Source organism: Oryctolagus cuniculus, chromosome 7, assembly GCF_051225735.1.
Source record: "Oryctolagus cuniculus isolate XC-2025 breed Fujian yellow rabbit chromosome 7, ASM5122573v1, whole genome shotgun sequence".
Taxonomy (NCBI): Eukaryota; Metazoa; Chordata; class Mammalia; order Lagomorpha; family Leporidae; genus Oryctolagus; species Oryctolagus cuniculus.
The window spans coordinates 96,243,559-96,265,473 of NC_142873.1; the positions used below are offsets into that span (position 1 = coordinate 96,243,559).

Sequence of the window (21,915 nt, forward strand, 5' to 3'; positions counted from 1 at the left end):
ATCTAAATCTATCTCCTAAGCACATGTTTTACCCCTCTCACAAAAGCTTTCTGGAATTATTCCAAGCCCCAGGGATGACTATCCTTCTAATTTGTCACTCAGTCATAGACTGTCTTAAGATACAGCATTGACTGAGATTTGCGTTTTCATAACCAGACTGAGAAACAATCATTGCTCCACCCCTCAACAAATACATAGCCCCATACTTGGAAAAAGCAATAAATTATCCTTAAAATGACAAGTCCAATATGCACATGTCAAATAAGTAATCTTAATGTTATGTTAATTTAGTTGTTTCCTTTTCAAAGGCAATTTAATAGTTGAAACTTCTTTGGCTCTACAGTGACACAAATGAGAATATTCAGATTTTAATTAACAATTAAACTGATCAGTTTTAAACTTTTGGAACATACATTTGCATGTAATTGCTCTTAATATACTTATGTAAAATCAAAAGCCTATATTACCAAATATAGAAAACCTATTCATGTCAGCTTTAGTTACATGTGTACATTTATCTGAATGTGTGGAGTGTGTGCTTTTATTGCCAAAAAAGTCATCTCTATTCCTTAATTGTTACTATAACCACAATTTGGGAAATTCTATTGCAACATCAATACGTTATGCACATCCTTAATTAGGCTAGTGCAGCCTGTCTGTCACAGCAACTCATCTTAAATATTCTTACTTAGTCTACTTGAGGCTTCATAATGTTCTCATTTTTTAAAGAGGCATACTTTGGCCTCATTAAATTGTTAAGCAAAGGAAAATGCAGTCCTTCACTTAATTGCTACATTCTGGAAATCCTGTGCTTCTCGCCACATCTTCAGCCCCCCCCCCCCACCACCACCACCAAGGGTCCTCTTCTCCAAATGCCAGCAATCTCCTGTGGTTGCAGCATGTTACTGTCCTCTTATCACATGTGAGAGAGACATCTGTCACTCCCACTGATCACCAGAAAGATCTGGCTGTGGTATCCTATTGATCACGGGGGCCTGATTCTCTTACCAAGTAGCAAATGCAAATAAACGGCCGGCTGTTTGCTCTAAGCAATGCCTTTGCACCAGGTCACACAACAAAAAGGACAAGACAATGACTGAATCCATAGATAGACAACCACAAATAGAACCCTGCCTGATGATCATTTCCTTCACTTTCCCCAAAATCTGCCATGATTGCAACTGGGAGAAGCAGTGATTACCTTGAACGTTAGTACTTTAACTTCCCTATACGCCATAATTAACAATTTAGAATGAATAGTCAGAACTTGTGTTAAGGGGGGTTAAGAGGGTCCACAGAATATGGCCAAGCAGAGATTTTTATCATTATTATTTTTGGGAAGCACATATGGGTTACATATACTTTGTATCACGTGCAGGAAAGGGTGATAACATGATAATGGCCATAATCCTGTAGGTGGGGTTTCCCTGGTTAAAAATGAAAGGTGGCCTTACTGACACTGTGATGCTACAGCAAGGCAAGCCTGAGCAGTCAGGGCGTCAGAGATTACAGGGCTGTGCAGAGCGAAGGCAGTATAGACAGAGTCTGCTGCAAAATCTAAATCATTCCTGATCCAAGTTTCAGTTTGGTGTGACCTCCTGATTGTTGTCAGCTCAATCCTAAGGGCTGATGAAGAACTGCAGGGTCCTGTGGCCAGCAACTCAATCCCACATTCACACAGTCAGTTGGCACTCATTTTGTTCCTTAGCTTTTTGAGACCTTACCTCCCTCAAAGACAACTTTATCTTGCACTGGCTGAGAAAAGGAACAGGGGACTGGGTAAACAATGGGAACTTATACCAATCTCATTATCTTTACAGTATCATAACCATGAGGGGAGTTTTAAAAACTTACTTACTTATTTATTATTTGAAAGGCAGAGAGTCAAGAGAAAGGCAGAGACAGAGAGATCTTCCATCTATTGGTTCATGCCTCCAAATACCTGCAACAGCTAAGGCTGGGCCAGGTCAAGGCCGGAAGCCAGGAACTCAATCCAGGTGTCCCATGATGGTGGCAGGGACCCAATTATGTGAGCCATCACCTGTTGCCTCCCAGGGTGTGCAACGGCAGGGAGCCAGAATCAGGAGCAGAGTCAGGACCCAACCCAGGCACTTGATAAAGGATGTGGGAGTCCCAAGGTGGTGTTTTAACTGCTGTGCCAAATGGCTGCCCCTGTGAGTGGTATTTTCAATCTTTCAATTAACTCCTCTGAAATGGTCCTCACAGTTTTTACAACACAATGCGTTTTCCAAAGTGGTTGTTCTAACTGATATTTCTGCTACTAGAATATAAGAGGTTCTCACCAACACCTGCCACTGTCAGAGTACTCAATTATCTGCCAATCTGCTACTTAGCATACAGTGTTAATACTTGTGCTTTTAAAATTTTTCTCATTGTGGATTTAATTCGCAAAACCCTGATTACTAATAAGATTGGGAATCCTTCCACGTGTTTACTGCCCTGAATACAGGATCTTTAAAATTTAAAAATAAATTCTGGCACTCCAGATTTTGCATTTTTGTACTAAGCATACTGAACACTTCATGGCATGCTGGTCAGTACAGGGGAAATAATAGACACTAATTACTGAACATCTATTTGGTGCTGGGCACCTCATTTATTTTGTCTTATTTAAGCCTCATAATAACTTTATCAGGTTGGTGTTTTGTTTTTGTTGTTGTTGTTGTTGTTGTTTTGTTTTTGTTTTTTTTAAGATTTATTTGAAAGACAGAGTTACAGACAGAGGTAGAGACAGAGAAAGAGGTCTTCCAACCACAGGTTCACTCACCAGATGCCCGCAATGGCTGGAGCTGTGCCAATCCAAAGCCAGAAGCCAGGAGCTTCTTCTTGGTCTCCCACATGGGTGCAGAGCCCCAAGGACTTGGGCCATCTCCAACTGCTTTCCCAGGCCACAGCAGAGAGCTGGGTTGGAAATGGAGCAGCCGACACTAGAACTGGCACACATGTGGGACACCAGCACTTTAGGCCAAGGCTTTAACCCACTGTGCCGCAGCGCCGGCCCCTAGCTGGTGCTTTTATCTGTATTTTGAAAGTAAGGAGGGGCCGGCGCTGTGGTGCAGCAGCTTAAAGCCCTGGCCTGAAGTGCCGGCATCCCACATGGGCACCGGTTCTAGTCCCGGCTCCTCCTCTTCCAATCCAGGTCTCTGCTATGGCCTGAGAAAGCTGTAGAATATGGCCCAAGTCCTTGGGCCCCTGCACCTGCATGGAAAGGCCAGGAGGAGGCTCCTGGCTTCTGGTTCCTGGGTTCAGTTGGGCACAGCTCCGGCCATTGCAGCCACCTGGGGAGTGAACCAGCAGATGGAAGACTTCTCTTTCTGCCTCTCCTTCTCTCTCTATGTAACTCTGACTTTCAAATAAAATAAAATCTTTTTTTTTTAAACAAGTTTACCCAAAAGCTGATATTGCTTTTCAGAGTGTAAGTGTCAGAACTGAAACCCAAACCACGCCTGTGTGATTCCAAGGTCTGAACTCATGCAAGTCATCATGGTTCTTCCCAAGAAATAACATCTAGGGGCGAGCACTGTGGCATAGTGGGTAAAACCACCTCCTGTGATGCTGACATCCCATATGGGCACTGGTTCAAGACCTGGCTTCTCCACTTCTGATCCAGCTCCCTGCTAATATGCCTGAGAAAGCAGCAGAAAATAGCCCAAGTACCTGGGCCCTTGCCACCAACTTGGGAGACCTAGAAGAAACTTCTGGCTTCTGGCTTCTAATAGGCCCAACTCTGGTCATTGTGGCCATTTTGGGAGTGAACCAACAGAAGGAAGATCTCTCTCTCTCTCTCTTTCTCTCCCCATAATTCTGCCTTTCAAATACACAAATGAAGCTTTTTTAAGAAAAAAAGAAGTAATGTCTACAGGATCAAAGTAATACTCAATATCCTTTGGCAAAGTCATTGTACTATAAACATTATCAAAAGGATTTCACAGGTAGCCCAGTTAAAATAATTAATTAAAAGGGAGAGAATGATCCAACGTGGGAAGTGAGATACACAGCAGACCCATAGAATGGCAGATGTCCGAAACAGCACTCTGGCCTCATAATCAGCCCTTAAGGCATGTGGATCCGGCTGAAATGCCCATGAGAGTATTTCAGGCATGGAAAGCCAAGACACTCTGGGGGAAAAAAAAAAGACCTAAATGAAAGATCTCTGTGAGTGAGATCCCAGTGGAAAGAACGGGTCATCAAAGAAGGAGGTACCTTCTCTGAAGGGAGGAGAGAACTTCCACTTTGACCATGGCCTTGTCTAAATATGATCAGGGTCAGTGAACTCAGGGGGCTTCCAGAGCCTTGGCAGCTCATGACAAGAGCCTAGGGTGATTACTGATGCCATAAACAAGACTGTCAATTTGTTAAGTCAACAACAGGAGTCACTATGCACTTACTCCTCATGTAGGGTCTTTGTCCCTAGTGTGCTGTACATTGAGATTTAATGCTATAACTAGTACTCAAACAGTATTTTTCACCTTATGTTTCTGTGTGGGAGCAAACTGTTGAAATCTTTACTTAATGTACGCTAAACTGATCTTCTGTATATAAAGAGAATCGAAAATGAATCTTGATGTGAATGGAAGGGGAGAGGGAGTGGGAAAGGGGAGGGTTGCGGGTGGGAGGGACGTTATGGGGGGAAGCCATTGTAATCCATAAGCTGTACTTTGGAAATTTATATTCATTAAATAAAAGTTAAAAAAAAAAAACAGGGTTTCAAATTCAGCTTGTGACATGAAATGGTCTAAAAGAAGAAAAATAAATTTATTGAAGTTAAAAATAAAAAAAAAATAACTAATTAAATAACTACATCCCTGGGTCTGTTTTTCCTGTAACACTCCAAAATTTAATTCATTAATATTTAAAAACAACCAAGGGTCTTTGATATTTGGTAGTCTTTCCCTTATGAGAGTCATCAGTAAGCCACATGTTTCATTTTTGACCAGTAACAGGTACGTGTGAAATGATTAATACCATACTACAGAATTTCAGAATAGTAAATGACAACTTAAAGTAAAAGTTACAAAAGATGAGAGTGAAGCAAACTATTCTCAAAGAGACTTAGTTTTATATAGGCAATCAATTAGGAGACAACAAAGCAATGGACATTTAAAAAATTAATTTAAAACCAATTAAAGGATAAACATTAAGCAAGACTCCTAGGAATTTATATGCCATAATGTTACTTTTTTTTTTTTTCAGCTATAAAGGTCTAATAAAAAGCTTGTAAATCCTGCAGCTACAGAAACAATGTTCAAAGAATCAAATGAACCAGAAACCATGACTCAGGTAGGATGTAGCCTGCAAAAGAGGACAGACTACCTCAGCTTTCAACATCCCTCCCAGGATGCTAAGAATAACTCCAGAACAGGAGGAGGGCCACATGCATGACTCTCCCCTCTCAAGTCTTCACAAAATGACCTCTCCAGGGGATCCAGAATCCTCTCAAGAGAGGTAGACCCACTGCTGGGCTGTAGCTTTGTCACCAACAAGGCTTGGACTCTGCATCTACGAATATTAACCTCACATTCATCCCACTCCACAAAAATGAATAGTGAAAACAATTTTATTAACCCCTTTTGCACACCTCCTACATTTTGTGAAGTACATTATTATTTTTTTTTTTTTTTATTTCATGAGACAAATACTTGCTAGCCAAAGTGCTGGCACTGTGTGCACTTTCAAATTATCAATATACCTCCCTTCGCTCCTGTACTACCAACTGGCTACAAAGATTTAAAGGTTCAGTGATTATAGGTTTTAAATTATTTTAACCCCTTTAAATTTGAAAACTCTTTAAATCCCATTATCTCTGCAGCCACTGCGAATTTTAAAATCAGCTTGGCCTTTTCTAGCTGCAGGTCTCAGGATTACAGAGCTTTAAAGAGTACAAATGCTTTTCTGAAGTTCTATAAAGAGCTGTCCCCAACCAGTTGACCTACAGGAAATAAAGCCGGCCAGTTCTCCAGCTGGTCACTGCTGATCAGAGTTTCTGTATGGAGGGATATAAATGGTATGCCACAAACCACCAGGAAAACAGGTAATTGCTTCCCTGACACCATATGAAGCCAGTTTATCAGAAGATTTGCTGTAGGAGGGGCAGCACATTTTAGACACATGTCAGTAAGTATCTAAAAAATGAGAAAACAGAGGATGTTGTCAGGGACCCATAGAAGCTGTCTAGGACAGACAGTAAATTCAGTGGATTGGAAGCCATCTTGCTCCTAAAGAAAAGCCGTTACCCTGGATACCCTCTGAATCCTGGGTAACCCTCTGAGCTCTTACCTCTTGTGTTCTCACATTCACATATCCATAATGAGTTCGAAGGGGCCGCCTGTACGTGTAGGAGAATGGTATCCATTTTGCACCAGGTTGTCCAAAGCAGTTTAGTAGCAAGGGGAAATTCACTTCATTCACAAGACGCACGATCAGCAGGAAAAGAAATGCTGCTATGAAGCTCACTGCAATCACAGACTTTCTCTACAAAACAATAAAAAAAAAAAAAAAAGAATGAATGATTTGCAACCAAGAGCAGTCACAGGGATCCCTTTATTCCTCTTTTTCTTTCATAAGGCTCAAAGGATTCTATCATTTAGGTAATTTCACTTGGAGACAAAACAATAATCATGTGGTTATTTGGGACTCTGCAAGCATGCAGAACAACTTATTAGACTTTAACTTTCCAATTCTACACTTCCTTACATCCCTGGCTTCCTGGCAAACTCCTATTCAGTTTGTAAAGCCCAAACCAGGGAATGCTAACTACTGAAAGTCTTAGTTGCTCAATCCTCTCCCCACCGCATGTTTATCCCCAACCCACCCACACTAAGAGAGACACGAAGTCTTGTCACTCCAACATTTTACTTTGTAGACATATCTACTGTAATTTTTTCACTGTGTAATTATCTATGTGATTCTTTTTCCATGTAACTATGAGTTCTAGAGAAATTTGGAAGTATGTGTCATATTGATCTCTGTACTCCAGGTCCTTAATATAGTATCTTACATAAACTGCAGGCACTCATCAAAATTAGGAATAAAATGATTGAATGCATAAAAGAATGATTTTTTCACATCCTTGTCAATACAGTCTCATTATAACTCATTCTTCTGTTTCTGTACCTAGCACCCTCTATGGGCTGGGAAATCTGTGTTACACAATGTGGAACAAAAAGTACAAAAAAGCCAATAAAAAGAGGAAGGAAAATTTCAAGCACAGAAGCATAATAACATTCTCCTAAAAGTCTTGTGATGGATAAAAGCAGGAACAACTACATTTATTTGGGGTGGGAGAAAGCAGAAATATATGTAAGATTAAGTTTGACAAAATACATGAGTCTTAGGACAAGTTTTGTGCTTCAGTAGGTTAAGTCGCTGCTTGAGAAACCTGGATTCCATATCAGATGGTCAGTTCACATCCTGGCTACTCTACTCTGGATCAAGTTTCCTGCTTACGCACCTTGACAGGCAATGGATGATAGTCCAAGTCCTCTGATCCCTGCCACCCATGTAGGATACTTGGATAGAGCTCCAGCTCCTGGCTAAGGCCTGGCCCAGCCCTCGTTGTTTCAGACACTTGGAGAGTAAAATAACAGATAGAAGATCTCTATTTCTATTTCTGTCTCTGTCTCCATCTCTTTCTCTCTCATTCTGCCTTTCAAGTAAATGATAATAAATATACTTTAAAATAGGCATGAGTCTTCATTGATAGTGATATGTAAGCAGCAGAGCTTTCTAGGTAGAGGGCACAGAGCAGGTGACAAGAATACACAAAAGATCAACAAAACAGAAAAATCCTTTTTGAAAAGATAAAATAGACAAATTTTTAGCCAAAGAACAAAGAAAAAATTCAAATAAATAAACTTAGAGATGAAAAAGGAGACATTACAACTGATACCCCAGGAATACTAACCATCATAAGAAACTGATATGAACAACCACATGCTAACAAACAGGAAAACCTCAAAGAAATGGATAAATCCCTAGATACATGTAACATGCAAAGATTAAATCAAGAACATATGGGAACTATAAACAGACCTATAATAAATAATAAGATTGAAGCAGTAATTAAAAATCTCTCATCTGGGACAGCACTGTGGCATAGTGGGTAAAGCCACCGCCTGCAGTACCGGAATCCCATATGGATGCTGCTGTGAGTCCCGGTTACTCTACTTCCAATCCAGCTCTTGTTTATGGCCTGGGAAAGCAGTGGAAGATGGCCCAAGTTCTTGGGCCCTTGCACCTTCATGGGAGACTTGGAAGAAGCTCCTGGCTCCTGCTTTCTGAGCTGCGCAGCTCAGCCATTGCAACCAACTGGGCAGTGAACCATCAGACAGAAGACTTTCACTCTCTCTCTCACTCACTCACTCGCTCACTCACTCTCGCTCTGTCTCTGCCTCTCTGTAACTCTGCCATTCAAATAAATAAATAAATCTTTTTTTTAAAGTTCCCCATCAAAAAAAGCTAAGGACCTGATGGCTTTACAGCTTAATTCTATAAAACATTTAAAAAAGGACTAATTACACGGCCACTGTTGTGACGTAGTGGGTTAAGCCCTTGTCCATGGTGCCAGCCAGCATCCCATATGGGCTGCAGTTCTTGTATTGGATGTCCCACTTCCAATCCAGCTCCCTGCTAATGGCCTGGGAAAGCAGCAAACAATGGCCAAGTACCTGGGCCCCTTCTACCCCTGTGAGAGACCTGGAAGAAGCTCCTTGCTCCTGGCTTTGGCCTAGCCCAGACCTGGCTGCTGTGGCCAACTAAGGAGTGAACCAGTGTAGGGAAGATTCATTCTCATTCTCATTCTCTCTCTCTCTTTCTCTCTCTCTCTTTCTCTCTCTCTCTCTTCTCTTCTCTCTATAACTTTTTTAAATAAATATTTTTTAAAAGGGAACTAATCCCAATACCCTTCAAACTATTCCAAAATACTGAAATAAAGACCTTCCAAAACAGAAACTGAAAAAATTTGTCACCACTTGTTCAGAATGCAAATGATGCTTAACCATGTGCTACACACAGAAACACAGAAACATGTTTATCACTATAAAAGAAGGTGAAAGCAGAAAATCTCCCAGTAAAAGTACAAAGGAAATCCAAAGTAAACAATAGCATTATTTATGGGAAAATGGCAGAGCCAAGTCATAACCTATCAATAGACACCTTGAATGTAAACGGCCTCAACTCTCAAGTTAAAAGATAGACTGACAGAATGGATTAAAAATCTATTTGCTGCCTACAATAAACACATCTCATCAATAAAGATACATGCAGACTGAAAGTGAAAAGATGGAAAAAGATATTCCCTGCTATCAGAAACACAAAAGAGCTGTTGTAGCCTAATATAAGACAAAATAAAATTTAATACAAAAACTATTTTAAAAGACAAAGAAGCACACTATGTGATGATTAAGGGGTTAATTCAATAGGAAAATATGACTATAATAAATGTACACACACCTAAAAACAGGTCATCTGGTTATTTAAAAGGAATATTAGTGGATCTAAAGGGATAAACTCCAATACAGTAATGAGGAACTTCAATACTCGACATTCAGCAATCCACAGATCAATCAGACAGAAAATCAGCAAGGAAACAAAACAGTTAATAGACACTATAGATCAAATGCACCTAACTGACATTGACAGAACTTTTCATCCTATTGTTTCAGAATACATATTGTTCTCACCAGTGCATGGAACTTTCTTTAGGATAGTCCACAGGACAGGCCATAAGGCAAGTCTCAGCAAATTCCAAAAAATCAAATTCATACCATGCATCTTGTATGAACACAATGGAATGGAGGTAGAAATCAACAAGTCAAGAAACTCTCTAGAACATATGGAAAAACATGGAGACTGAACAATATGCTCCTGAATGAACAGTGGGTCATAGCAGAAACCAAAAGAGAAATAAAAAAACTTCTGGAAACAAATGAATACAACAATACAACATATCAAAATTTATGGGATACGGCAAAGGCAGTCTTAAGAGGAAAGCATAGAGCAACTGGTACGTACATCAAGAAACTGGAAAGGCACCAAATAAATGAGCTATCAGTGCATCTCAAAGAGCTAAACAACTGCCCCGTAGTATGTCCTGAAATCTGGTATTGTGATGCCTCCGGCTTTGTTTTTGTTGTACAAGATTGCTGTAGCTATTCAAGGTCTCCTGTACCTCCATATGAATTTCAGCATCATTTTTTTTCCAGATCTGAGAAGAATGCCTTCGGTATTTTGTTTGGTATTGCATTGAATCTGTAAATTGCTTTTGGGAGAATGGACATTTTGATGATATTGATTCTTCCAATCCATGAGCATGGAAGATTTTTCCATTTTTTGGTATCCTCTTCTATTTCTTTCTTTAAAGTTTTGTAATTTTCATCGTAGAGATCTTTAACATCCTTGGTTAAGTTTATTCCAAGGTATTTGATTGTTTTTGTAGCTATTGTGAATGGGATTGATCTTAGAAGTTCTTCCTCAGCCGTGGCATTGCCTGTGTATACAAAGGCTGTTGATTTTTGTGCATTTATATCCTGCTACTTTGCCAAACTCTTCTATGAGTTCCAATAGTCTCTTAGTAGAGTTCTTTGGATGCCCAAAATAAAGAATCATATCATCTGCAAAGAGGGATAGTTTTGAGTTCTTCCTTCCCAATTTGTATCCCTTTAATTTCTTTTTCTTGCCTAATAGCTCTGGCTAAAACTTCCAGAACTATATTGAATAGCAGTGGTGAGAGTGGGCATCCCTGTCTGGAAATGCCCATCAACAGTAGACTGGATAAAGAAATTATGGGACATGTACTCTATAGAATACTATACAGCAATCAAAAACAATGAAATCCAGTCATTTGCAACAAGATGGAGGAATCCGGAAAACATTATGCTGAGTGAATTAAGCCAGTCCCAAAGGGACAAATATCATATGTTCTCCCTGATCGGCAACAACTAACTGAGCACCAAGGGGGAAACCTGTTGAAGTGAAATGGAAACTATAAGAAACAGTGACTTGATCAGCTCTTGTCCTGACTGTTGATGTACAATGTAATACTTTATCCATTTTAGTATTTTTTTTGTTCTAGAACTATTGGTTGAACTCTGTGATTAACACACACTTATTCTTAGATATTTAAATTTTAACTGAAAAGTGATCCCTGTTAAATATAACAGTGGGAATAAGAAAGGGAGGAGATGTAAAATTTGGGACATGCTCAATCAGACTTGCCCCAAATGGTGGAGTTAGAAATGTGCCAGGGGATTCCAATACAATCCCATCAAGGTGGCATGTACCAGTGCCATCTCACTAGTCCAGGTGATCAATTTCAGTTCACAATTGATCACACTTATAAGTTTAAGAGTCAAAGGGATCACACAAACAAGACTAGTGTCTGCTAATACTAACTGATAGAATCAAAAAGGGCGAGAACGATCCATCATGGGAAGTGGGATACACAGCAGACTCATAGAATGGCAGATGTCCTAAACAGCACTCTGGCCTCAGATATCATCGGGGCCAGCACTGTGGCTCACTTGGTTAATCCTCCGCCTGCGGCACCAGTATCCCATATGGGTGCTGGATTCTAGTCCCAGTTGCTCCTCTTCCAGTCCAGCTCTCTGCTGTGGCCTGGGAAGACAGTGGAGAATGGCCCAAGTGCTTGGGTCCCTGCACCTGCATGGGAGACCAGGAAGAAGCACCTGGCTCCTGGCTTCAGATCGGTGTAGCTCAGGCTGTAGTGGCCATCTGGGGGGGTGAACCAACGGAAGGATGACCTTTCTTTCTCTCTGTCTCTCTCTCTCACTAACTCTGTCAAATAAATAAATAAAAAGAATCAATATAATCAAAATGTTCATGCTTCCTAAAGTAATTTATAGATTCAATGAGATACCAGTCAAAATACCAAGGACATTCTTCTCAGATACAGAAAAAATAGTGCTGAAATTCATATGTAAACACAGGAGACCACAAATAGCTAAATCAATCCTATACAACAAAAACAAAGCCAGAGGCATCACAATACAAGATTTCAAGACACACTACAGGGCAGTCATAATCAAAACAGGTTGGTACTGGCACAAAAACAGATGGATAGACCAATGGAATACAATAGAAACTCCAGAAATCAATCCATGCATCTACAACTAACTTATCTTTGACAAAGGAGCTAAAATCAATTCCTGGAGTAGGGAGACTCTCTTCAACAAATGGTGCTGGGAAAACTGGATTTCTTTGTTCAGAAGTACGACCCAAGTCCCCTATCTTACACCTTACACAAAAATCTACTCAAAATGCATCAAAGACCTAAATCTACAATCTGATACCATCAAATTATTACAGAACATCAGAGAAAACTTCCAAGGCATTTGCTTAGGAAGACTTCTTGGAAAAGACCCCAGAAGCACAGGCAATCAAAGTTAAAATTAACCAATGTTATTATATCAAATTGAGAAGCTTGTGTACTGCAAAAGAAACAGCAATATGAAGAGGCAACCAATAGAATGAGAGAAATTATTCACAAACTATGCAACTGATAGAGGATTATTAAACGAAATACATAAAGGGATCAAGAAACTCAACAATACCCCAGTTAAGAAACGAGGAAATGACTTAAGCAGGCATTTTCCTTTTTTTTTTTCTTGGACAGGCAGAGTGGACAGTGAGAGAGACAGAGAGAAAGGTCTTCCTTTTCCATTGGTTCACCCTCCAATGGCCGCTGTGTCCAGCACGCTGCAGCCAGCGCACCACACTGATCCGATGGCAGGAGCCAGGTGCTTCTCCTGGTCTCCTATGTGGGTGCAAGGGTTCAAGCACTTGGACCATCCTCCACTGCACTCCCGGGCCACAGCAGATAGCTGGACAGGAAGAGGAGCAACCGGGACAGAATCCGGTGCCCCGACCAGGACTAGAACCCGGGGTGCCGGCGCCGCAGGTGGAGGATTAGCTTACTGAGCTGCGGCGCCACCCTAAACAGGTATTTTTCAAAAGAGGAAGTCCAAATGGCCAACAGACACATGAAAAAATGCTCAGGATCACTAGCCATCAGGGAAATGCAAATCAAAACCACAATGAGGTGTCACCTTACCCCTGTTAGAATGGCTTTCATACAAAATCAACAAACAATAAATGTTGGTGAGGATGTGGGAGAAAAGGTACCCCAATCCACTGTTGGTGGGAATGTAAACTGGTACAGCCATTAAGGAAGATAGCATGAAGATGCCTCAGAAATGTAAATACCGGCCTACCATAGGATCCAGCCATCCCTCTCCTGGGAATTTACTCAAAGGAAATGAAATCAGCATATGAAAGAGCTATCTATACCCCCATGTTTATTGCAGCTCAACTCACAATAGCATGGAATCCACCCAAATGTCTGTTAACTGAAGACTGGATAAAAGAAGTTATGGGATATGTATACCATCCAATACTAAGCAGCTATTAAAAAAAAAAGAAAAAAGAAAGAGAGAGAGAGAGAAAGAGAGAGAGAGAAAAGAGAGAAAAAGAGAGAGAGAAAAGAGAAAGAAAGAAAAAGAAAGAAAAAAGAAAAGAGAAAGAAAGAAAAAGAAAAGAGAAAGAAAGAAAGAGAAAAGAAAAGAGAGAAAGAAAGAAAAAGAGAGAAAGAAAAGAAAAGAGAGAAAAAGAAAAGAAGTCCTGTCATTTCCAACAAGATGGATGAAACTGGAAAACATCATACTTAGTGAAATAAGTCAGTCCCAAAGGACAAATACCACATGTTCTTCCTGATCTATTGTGATAACTAATAGAGCACCTAAAAGGTAATCTATAGAAGTGAAATTAACACTTTGAGATTCAGTGACTTCGAACAGCCCTTTTTTCAATCATTGAGGAACATTTTTTTTCTCATACAATTTTTTTAACTCTTTACTTAGAGTAAATCATACGTGTATAAAGTTGAAAATAGATCTTAGAAATAAGAATGGCAATATTAGAGGGAGGCGGAAAAGTGGTGGCAGTGTAGGTGGGAAGGCAGGTACAGTGGAAAAAATCATTATCTTCCTAAAGCTGTACTTATGAAATGCATGAAGTCTGTATTCATTAAACAAAAGGTTCTGGGGAAAAATTAGGTATACAAGGAATGTAACTCAAAATGAAGACTGTAAATAACAAAATCACAAAAAATATCATGGTTACTAGGGACAAGCTGAAAGCAGTTTTCCTCAGATCTAGAATAAGACAAGGATGTCCATTTTCTCTCTTCTTATTCAATATAGTGCTGCGAGTATTAGCAACAGAGAAAGGGGAACTCGTTGGTAGGAATGTAAATTTTTAGTGCTGCCCTTACGGAAATAGTATGGAGTTTTTTTAAAAACTAGAATCAATTACTATACTTTCAAATACAAATGTCTTTATTAATAGTAATATGTGAGCAGCAGAGCTTTCTAGGTAGAGGGAAGAGAGCACACAACAAGAATATACAAAAGATCCAGCCATCCCATTACTGATACATATATCTAAAACAAGATCATTGCATCAGAGATATCTGCTCCACTGTGTTTACTGCCATACTGTTCACAACAGCCAAGATATGAAATTAACCAATGTGCACATGCTCAGGTGCAAATGTGGTATATATACACAATAGAATATTATTCAGCTATAAAAAAGTAATCAAATCCTGTCACCTGCAGCAAAATGGATGGAACCAGAGACATGTTAAATGAAATGTGTCAGACACAGAAAGACAATACCAAATGTTCTCTATCATATGTGGAAGCTATAAAGAAACCTCAATGGGAACACAGAATATTGATTATTAGAGGGGAATAGTGGGATGAGTGGGAGGGATAGAGAGTGCTTGGATTAAAAAAATAGGGAAAACTGGCTCTGGTTAATTAATTATTACAAATGCATTAACATGAGGTGTTAATGACTGGGAAAGCTGGTTGTGGAGTACATGTGAACTATTTGTACTACTTCAGAATTTTTGTTTCATAAATTTAAAACTATGCTGCAACTAAAAGTTTAAAAAATTGGCTTATTCACAACCACAGCAATTGGTCTTACTGTTACATGAAGAAGGAGAACAGCTAGAAACACATATGATAATCTTAGGGTGCACTGCCTCAGATACTGTACAGTGTGTGCTAGGTGAGGGAGGGTCAAGGGAGATCAATACGAAGGAATTAACAACATTTCAGAATCCAGGAGGCTGACGAAGAAGGTATGGGATGCTGAAAAGAAATAGATTTCGAGAGTAGGCTTTGAAGAGGGCAGAGGGAGTGGAGTTAGTCAGAAAAAGATGTGATCACTGATGGAAGGTCTGCTACTTTACACCAAGCAGTCTGGACATACACTGTAGCACCCAGGAGTCTAAATGTGGAACAAACGGGATCAGATGTTGGTTTGGAAAGTGCACTGTGGAGGTGGCGTGCCAAATGGATGGGAAGGAGGAAGGAAGCTTTCAGGAAAGCTGGTGCCAGCAGTAACAATGCACTACCTCATCAGAAATCACTAATCGATTTTAAATTAGATGCATGACAACTAGCAAATATTACTTCCCAGATTGGCTTCTCTTCTAGTAGGGGGACCAGCTAAAGGTGACAATTAAAAACCATACCAAATGTCAGTGTGTAAGGCACTTGGTTGCAAGGGTTGAGAAAAGGAAGGCAGCAAATAGTTAGGAGGCCATTCCAGTTGGTCATGACAGAGGTAATGAAAGGTGGAAACCAGGGCAGAGGCAGAGGGAGTTAATAAAGTGAAAAAAAAATGAGCAACTCGATCTACAGGGAAAGAACGGAATTGGGCTACTCCTGGGACAGAAAATTCCGAGATGCCCGAGACTTGGAGTCTGGATCCTACAACAGTACTGATCGTATCAGGAGAAACCACAGCACTTAGAGCAGGAATTTACTTAATTTAAGTGGATAAGAAAATAAAACAATTGATTTTCCAGGTACTATGTTTCAGGGAGTGGTGAGTCATCCTGATGGAATCATCATGGAGTCAGGTGGAAGGTCAATGCCAGGGCAAGAAGAGGAACAGAGCTAAGGGCAGACCCCAGGTGCAACTCTTCCATGAAGTGCAGAGTAAAGACACAGTGAACTATTCTTTTACCAACGGGCTTGACCTGTGATTCCTCATCAGAGGTAATGGCAGCCAAGTAGCTTTCTGGGAATAACTGAATATTTGTAGTTGCTGTGTTTTCAGTTCACTACTTCCTGGCGGAATCAGCTTCATGTCTCTTTTCACAGAACCCACCAAGGAAGAAAAGAAATCCAAAGCCAGCACCTCTGTCCTCCCTGGGCCCAGTCACAGCCTGCATCTGAGCAGCAGAACTAGACCGAGATGTCAGAGCCACCCATAGGAAGCCTTCCTTCTCGCTCAGCTCTGTAATTTGTAAAAGCACCATCGTTCTGTCTTGCCAGCCTAATTTTCCAATCACCCGAAAATCCCTTGTGCTCTGCCTCTTCAAAACCCTTATCTCACCACTAAGTACCACAGCCTTACCTCATTTAACCTTCTAATCATGAAAAACCGTTTTAATTTGCTCCTCTGTGGAATCATTATGTCCACAACATTGCAATGTGTCAAGGTAACAGCTTAAATGAGGTGATGGATCTCACAAGTTTAAAGGGACACAGACCAGAACAGATGGCTAAATAAAAGCAAAGAGGCCAGTCACCCATTAAGTAAACAGGTAAGAACCTTTTTTATCGCCATCCAGTAGCTTGTTGCAAAAACAGCAGTTTGCTTTGAAGGAGCCCCAGATGGGATCTCTGCTTTTGTCTACTGCAGAGTCCAGCAGGGCTCTCTGGTTCTTGGGGTTGCTGTGTTGCATTGCATAACTGGGGCGGGGGAGGGGAGGATTGGAGGGGGGACAAAGGCATGGGAGGGCCTTTCTGAATTTACCAACTGTAAGAAGCAACACTTATAAAATGCCCACCTGAGGGGAAAACAAACTAACCATTTTGGGAAAATTTTCAAAGCAGAACGAAATCACATCTGTAAAACCTGCTCCGTGGTACTCCATATCTGCCTCCCATGTTCCATCAAAGAGAACAAAGCATTGTGTACAGTCAGAATGAGGGAGCAACAGGAGACTGGAAGCCAGGCAGGGGCTCTTCTGTGCTCCACTGGAATTGTATTCCGCCAGGACAGAGGGGTTCCTTTCACAGCTCAGGCCTCCAGCCTCATTTCTATTGCATTGCCTGGATCGGATTTTTTGCAGTTCTTCATGTTTCCACATTCTTAGTTAACATGAAAGTGTCCTCATAAAGCTGACACACAACCACCTTAAAAAGCCACTAGAAAAGGTACAATTTCAATCACATTTGATGACCCTGATGGCAAGGACAACAGAACCCAACATGAATGTGGATCTTCTAGTACTCACTTCTGCTAGACTGTGACATTGAACTTCAATTACTACATAGAAAACCAGGAAGAAGGCACTTAGAAAGCTAGTGATGACCAAACATGGTGAGAAGGTGTGTGTGTCTCTGCCTGTGATACAAAGTGGGAAGCAGGGAAGTGAACAAAGTACTGCCACTCCTTCAAGTCAGGATTGCTCATGGAGTCTATAACTCTGCACACTCATCCAGGTGATAAAAAAAAAAAAAAAAAAAAAAAAAAAAAAAAAAAAAAAACAGAAACTAAACCCTACAAGACCATGCTACCCAAGAGTGACAGCTTAGCGCAGCTGGTAAATAAACAAAAACCATAATACCATCCATCAAATGAGGTAAACATAGGTATGCACATGGCACTGTGGGAGCCCAAAGAGTGAGCATGGAGAGTTATGGGAGGGACAATGCAGGGAGTGCTTACCAAGGTGCTAGTACTCAGAGTCATGAAGAATGAGAGAGTTCATAAAGTGAATGTGGGAAGCGCCTTCCTGGCAAAGGGAACAGCAGTTTGAGGGTCCATAATTTGTTCTGAAATTCTCTTTGTCTTTTCTTTTTGTATTTACATAAAGGGAACACATTTCATGTGTTTCATATAAATATTTTTTTAAGATTTATCTATTTATTTGAAAGGCAAAGTTACAGACACACACATACACACACTCACACACAAAGAGAGAGAGAGAGAGAGAAAATCTTCTGTCTTCTGGTTCACTCCCCAAATGGCCACAGTGGCTGGATCTGGGTCAATCCAAAGCCAGGAGCCAGGAGCTTCTTCTGGGTCTCTCCATGCGGGTGCAGGAGCTAAAGGACTTGGGCCATCTTCTACTGCTTTCCCAGACCATACCAGAGAGCTGGAGCAGAAGTGGAAGAGCCAGGTCTCAAACCAGTGCCCATATGGGATGCTAGCACAGCAAGCGGAGGCTTTACCTGCTATGCCACAGCACCAGTCCCTCATATGAATAGTTTAAAAAGCATAATGATACTCCCCATCCTACCCTCCCTCACTCACTCCCACCCTCCCTCCTTCCTATTTTTCTTTTAATTCTTACAATGATATTCTTTCAATTTACTTTATAATCACAAGCTTAAGCTTAACCTTCTACTAAATAAAGAATTCATTGAGCAGTAAGCAGAAAGACCATTGTTACTCAGGAGTATAAGGGCTATAAACAATAATCAAGTCTCAAAATGTCAATTTTTCTCATATACATTACATTTTTTGTACTCTGTATATTAGTTACTGCAAATAAGGGCAAACATATATTTGTCTTTTTGGCACTGGCTTATTTTACTAAGCTTAAGTCATTTGGTAAGAAGGGCACATGGACTCTGCAGGAGATGATGCTAAACAGGGCTCAAATCATAAAAATAATAAGCCAAAAACATTAAGATGGATGCAATTATCTGACTTATCTTCCTTACTGTAGGATAATCACAGGATAAATTTTCAGGTTGCAATTATCTCTCTCTTACCTTCTTTATTGTCTTTTCTAACAATAGGATAAATTTTCATCACTTTCCAATCAAGTGACAGTGTATCAATCACTTAATTTTATTCAAAATTGCCATTTATACACTATAACATTGTGTTTCCAATTACTTGACTTATTCCACCAATAAATTTACAGTAAAAGTTTTCAGTCTATCAACATAGAAAAATTTGAAGACTCTACTGTTCACACCTGTATTCTAACAATTCATGGAATTAATCACTGGTGCCTTTACTGAAGTAGTCATAACATTTTTTAGATCTAATATTCAGCAGTTAGGTTAGAGAAAATAATTACCAGTTAGGTTATAGAAAACAATAATAAGTCCTTCTCAATTTATAATATACAAGAGTTGGCTCAACAAATATTCATTTTGCAAAAAACAGACATAAATTTAATAAATAGGTATTTTCCTAAAATCAGAAGCATGAACATTAAGTGATACAATGAGTGGAAAATGCAAAGCACAATTCCAAGTACAGAGTGAGCATTAAAGAAATAGAAAATATTAGGATTTAACCATTAATTTTTAGATCCTCGGTAGACGCTGGCCAGGTGGTGAGCAGTTGTCAAGAAATGTAAAATGCATGGCAACATCTAGAGAAATCTTCTCAAGTATTCCAAGCAGCTGCAAACCCTTGAACTGTTCAGTACAACTTATCCCTACAAGCTCTAAGAGATTGTCCCTGTGCCCAAATAGATCTGATGAATTGCTTTAGGGAAAGCTTTCTCCTTTTTTGTGCTTCATTTTGGGCAAGTCTGAAGGGGCTTTTAAGCTGAGACATTTAGAATTTAATCCCCTCTGTGCTACAGAAATATGCATCAAAAATGTGACATTCCAGTTGCTCGCTCTTTAGAGTTGGAATATCATTTATTAGACTTTATAGCAGAAATGCCTATTTCAAATAAAACTCGAAGAGAATTCATGATTTGAGAATTCTATGCAATTGAGAACACAATTTCAGAGTTTTGGACCTAGCAAATGTGCATGCTATATTAATATGTATACGTTTTCATTCTTTCTACCACAGAATAATTCATTAACCACAAAATAAAGTCTTTAGCCTTTAATTCACTCACTTGCTAGATTTGATTTTGTTTTCTTTCTTTCAAATGACAGCCAAGAGTATAAAAGTATATTCTTCTATTTAAGTACTATTTAACGACTTGAAGTAGTTGCTTACTAGAATATAATGGCAAGTACTTTTCCTATATGTTATCATTTAACCAATAGTGAAATAATAAATAAGAAATGCCATTCAATTTCATGATTTATATTAGTTCTCAATAACCTCACACGTTGAGGAGTCTGTCCATACCCACTGCTTATTTTAACCTCATCAAATGCTAATTCTTTGTGTCATGAATGTAATTTTACCTTGTGCCATTGGCCAAGCTCCAAATCTGGATCTCCCAGGATACAATACAGCTTCTTGCCATTTGCTCAAAGATAAATTAGCAAAGCTCTGAGTATATAAATAAAACTTCCATTTGTTTTGTTTTATCTGTTGAATCAACAATCTGTTTGGATACTGCTTATTAAACTAAAGTGACTTCTGGAGAAAATGTCAGCCATTTGTTGAGGGGTGGGGGGTGGGTAGGGGTGAGGAAAGCAGGGTGATAAAAGAGTGAAAAGACCTGATGGATCAAGTCCAAACCAGACCTTATCAAGGTCAGGCAGTCCTAGGCAACATAACTGGTGGCAGAATCATTAAGGTCATCACGAGGAGAGCAGTGAATGTCAAACAAGATCAATATGAATTAACCACACATCAGAATCCAGGAGGCTGATGAAGAAGGTGTGTAATGCTGAAAGAAATGGATTTTGAGAGTAGGTTTTGAAGAAGGCAGAAGGAGTCGAGCTAGACAGCCAGGAATGGATGTAACCATTGGTGGAAGGCCTTGTATATCACACCGACGAGTCTGGACCTACACTACAGAATCAAAAAGAGAATAAATGTGGGATGGACAGGATCAGATTTGATTTTGGCCAGCTCACTTGTGGAGGTGGTATGGCAAACAGATGACAAAGTAAGAAAGACATTTCAGGAAAGACAGTATCAACAACAATGGACTACTTCAGCAGATACCCCTAATGGATTTTTTTTAAGATTTTTATTTATTTATTTGAAAGGTAAGAGTTAAAAACAGAGAGATAGAGAGAGAGAGAGAAGTGTCTTCCACCCGCTGGTTCATTCCCCAAATGGTTGCAACAGCTAGAATAGGGCCAACCTGAAGCCAGGTGCCAAAAGCTTCTTCCATGTCTCCCATGTGGGTGCAGGAGCCCAAGTACTTGGGCCATCTTCTACTGTTGTCCTAGGCCATAGCAGAGAGCTGGATCAGAAGAGGAGCAGCTAGGACTAGAACAGGGGCCCATATGCTGCAGGCAGAGGATTAACCTACTGTACCACAGTGCTCGCCCACTAAAGGATTTTATATGTATGAAAGCTAGCAAACAAGCCTTCCAAAGATTGGCTTTCTTCTCCTCGTAGTAGCCCTACTCGTAGTAGCCTACTTAGTAGAAGCCCACAGTCCAGGTAGAGTGTAAATGGATGTATAACTGTTTAAGTATTAACAAAGGTAATATTTAGTGACTGTTTTCAGTTAGAAAAATACTTGATATAATCCACATTTCACAGGCAAGCAAATAGAGGCACAGACATTGAGGGCCTCTTGCCCAAGGACAAAGATTGAAAAAAAAAAATGGTACAGACAGGACTTCAACTCAGATATTCTGCTTCTATATCTTGCGTTCTAGTGTGTGAATTAACTGAGTATTCATTGTTATTCATATCAATGGATACAGACACATAGAGCAGATTCAGACACTTCAAAATCTGGTACCAGCTCTAAGATTTTGCAATGTGATTTGCAAATAGACAAAATCCTAATTCATACAGAAAATTCAGCTGATGTGAAGCATAGTAGTTACATTTACTACAAAATCAGCAATTACAGATAAATATAGTCCATTTTGCCTAAACCTGGTTTGATTACCACATTTGAAAAGATAAGTGCAGAGGCCAGTGTTGTGGCTTTAATGGGTTAAGCTC

The 21,915-nt window shown here is 39.9% G+C and overlaps 1 protein-coding gene across 11 annotated transcripts in view; it reads right to left on the reverse strand.

Moving 5' to 3' along the window:
• ST6GALNAC3 (ST6 N-acetylgalactosaminide alpha-2,6-sialyltransferase 3) overlaps nucleotides 1-21,915 on the reverse strand; it is a 611,484-nt gene that overhangs the window by 349,858 nt on the left and 239,711 nt on the right. For all 11 annotated transcript variants that reach the window (XM_070078238.2, XM_089337185.1, XM_089337182.1 and 8 more), the window contains one exon: nucleotides 6,298-6,492. In XM_070078238.2, the coding sequence (XP_069934339.1) occupies nucleotides 6,298-6,492 (195 nt within the window). The remainder of the gene's footprint in view (nucleotides 1-6,297; nucleotides 6,493-21,915) is intronic.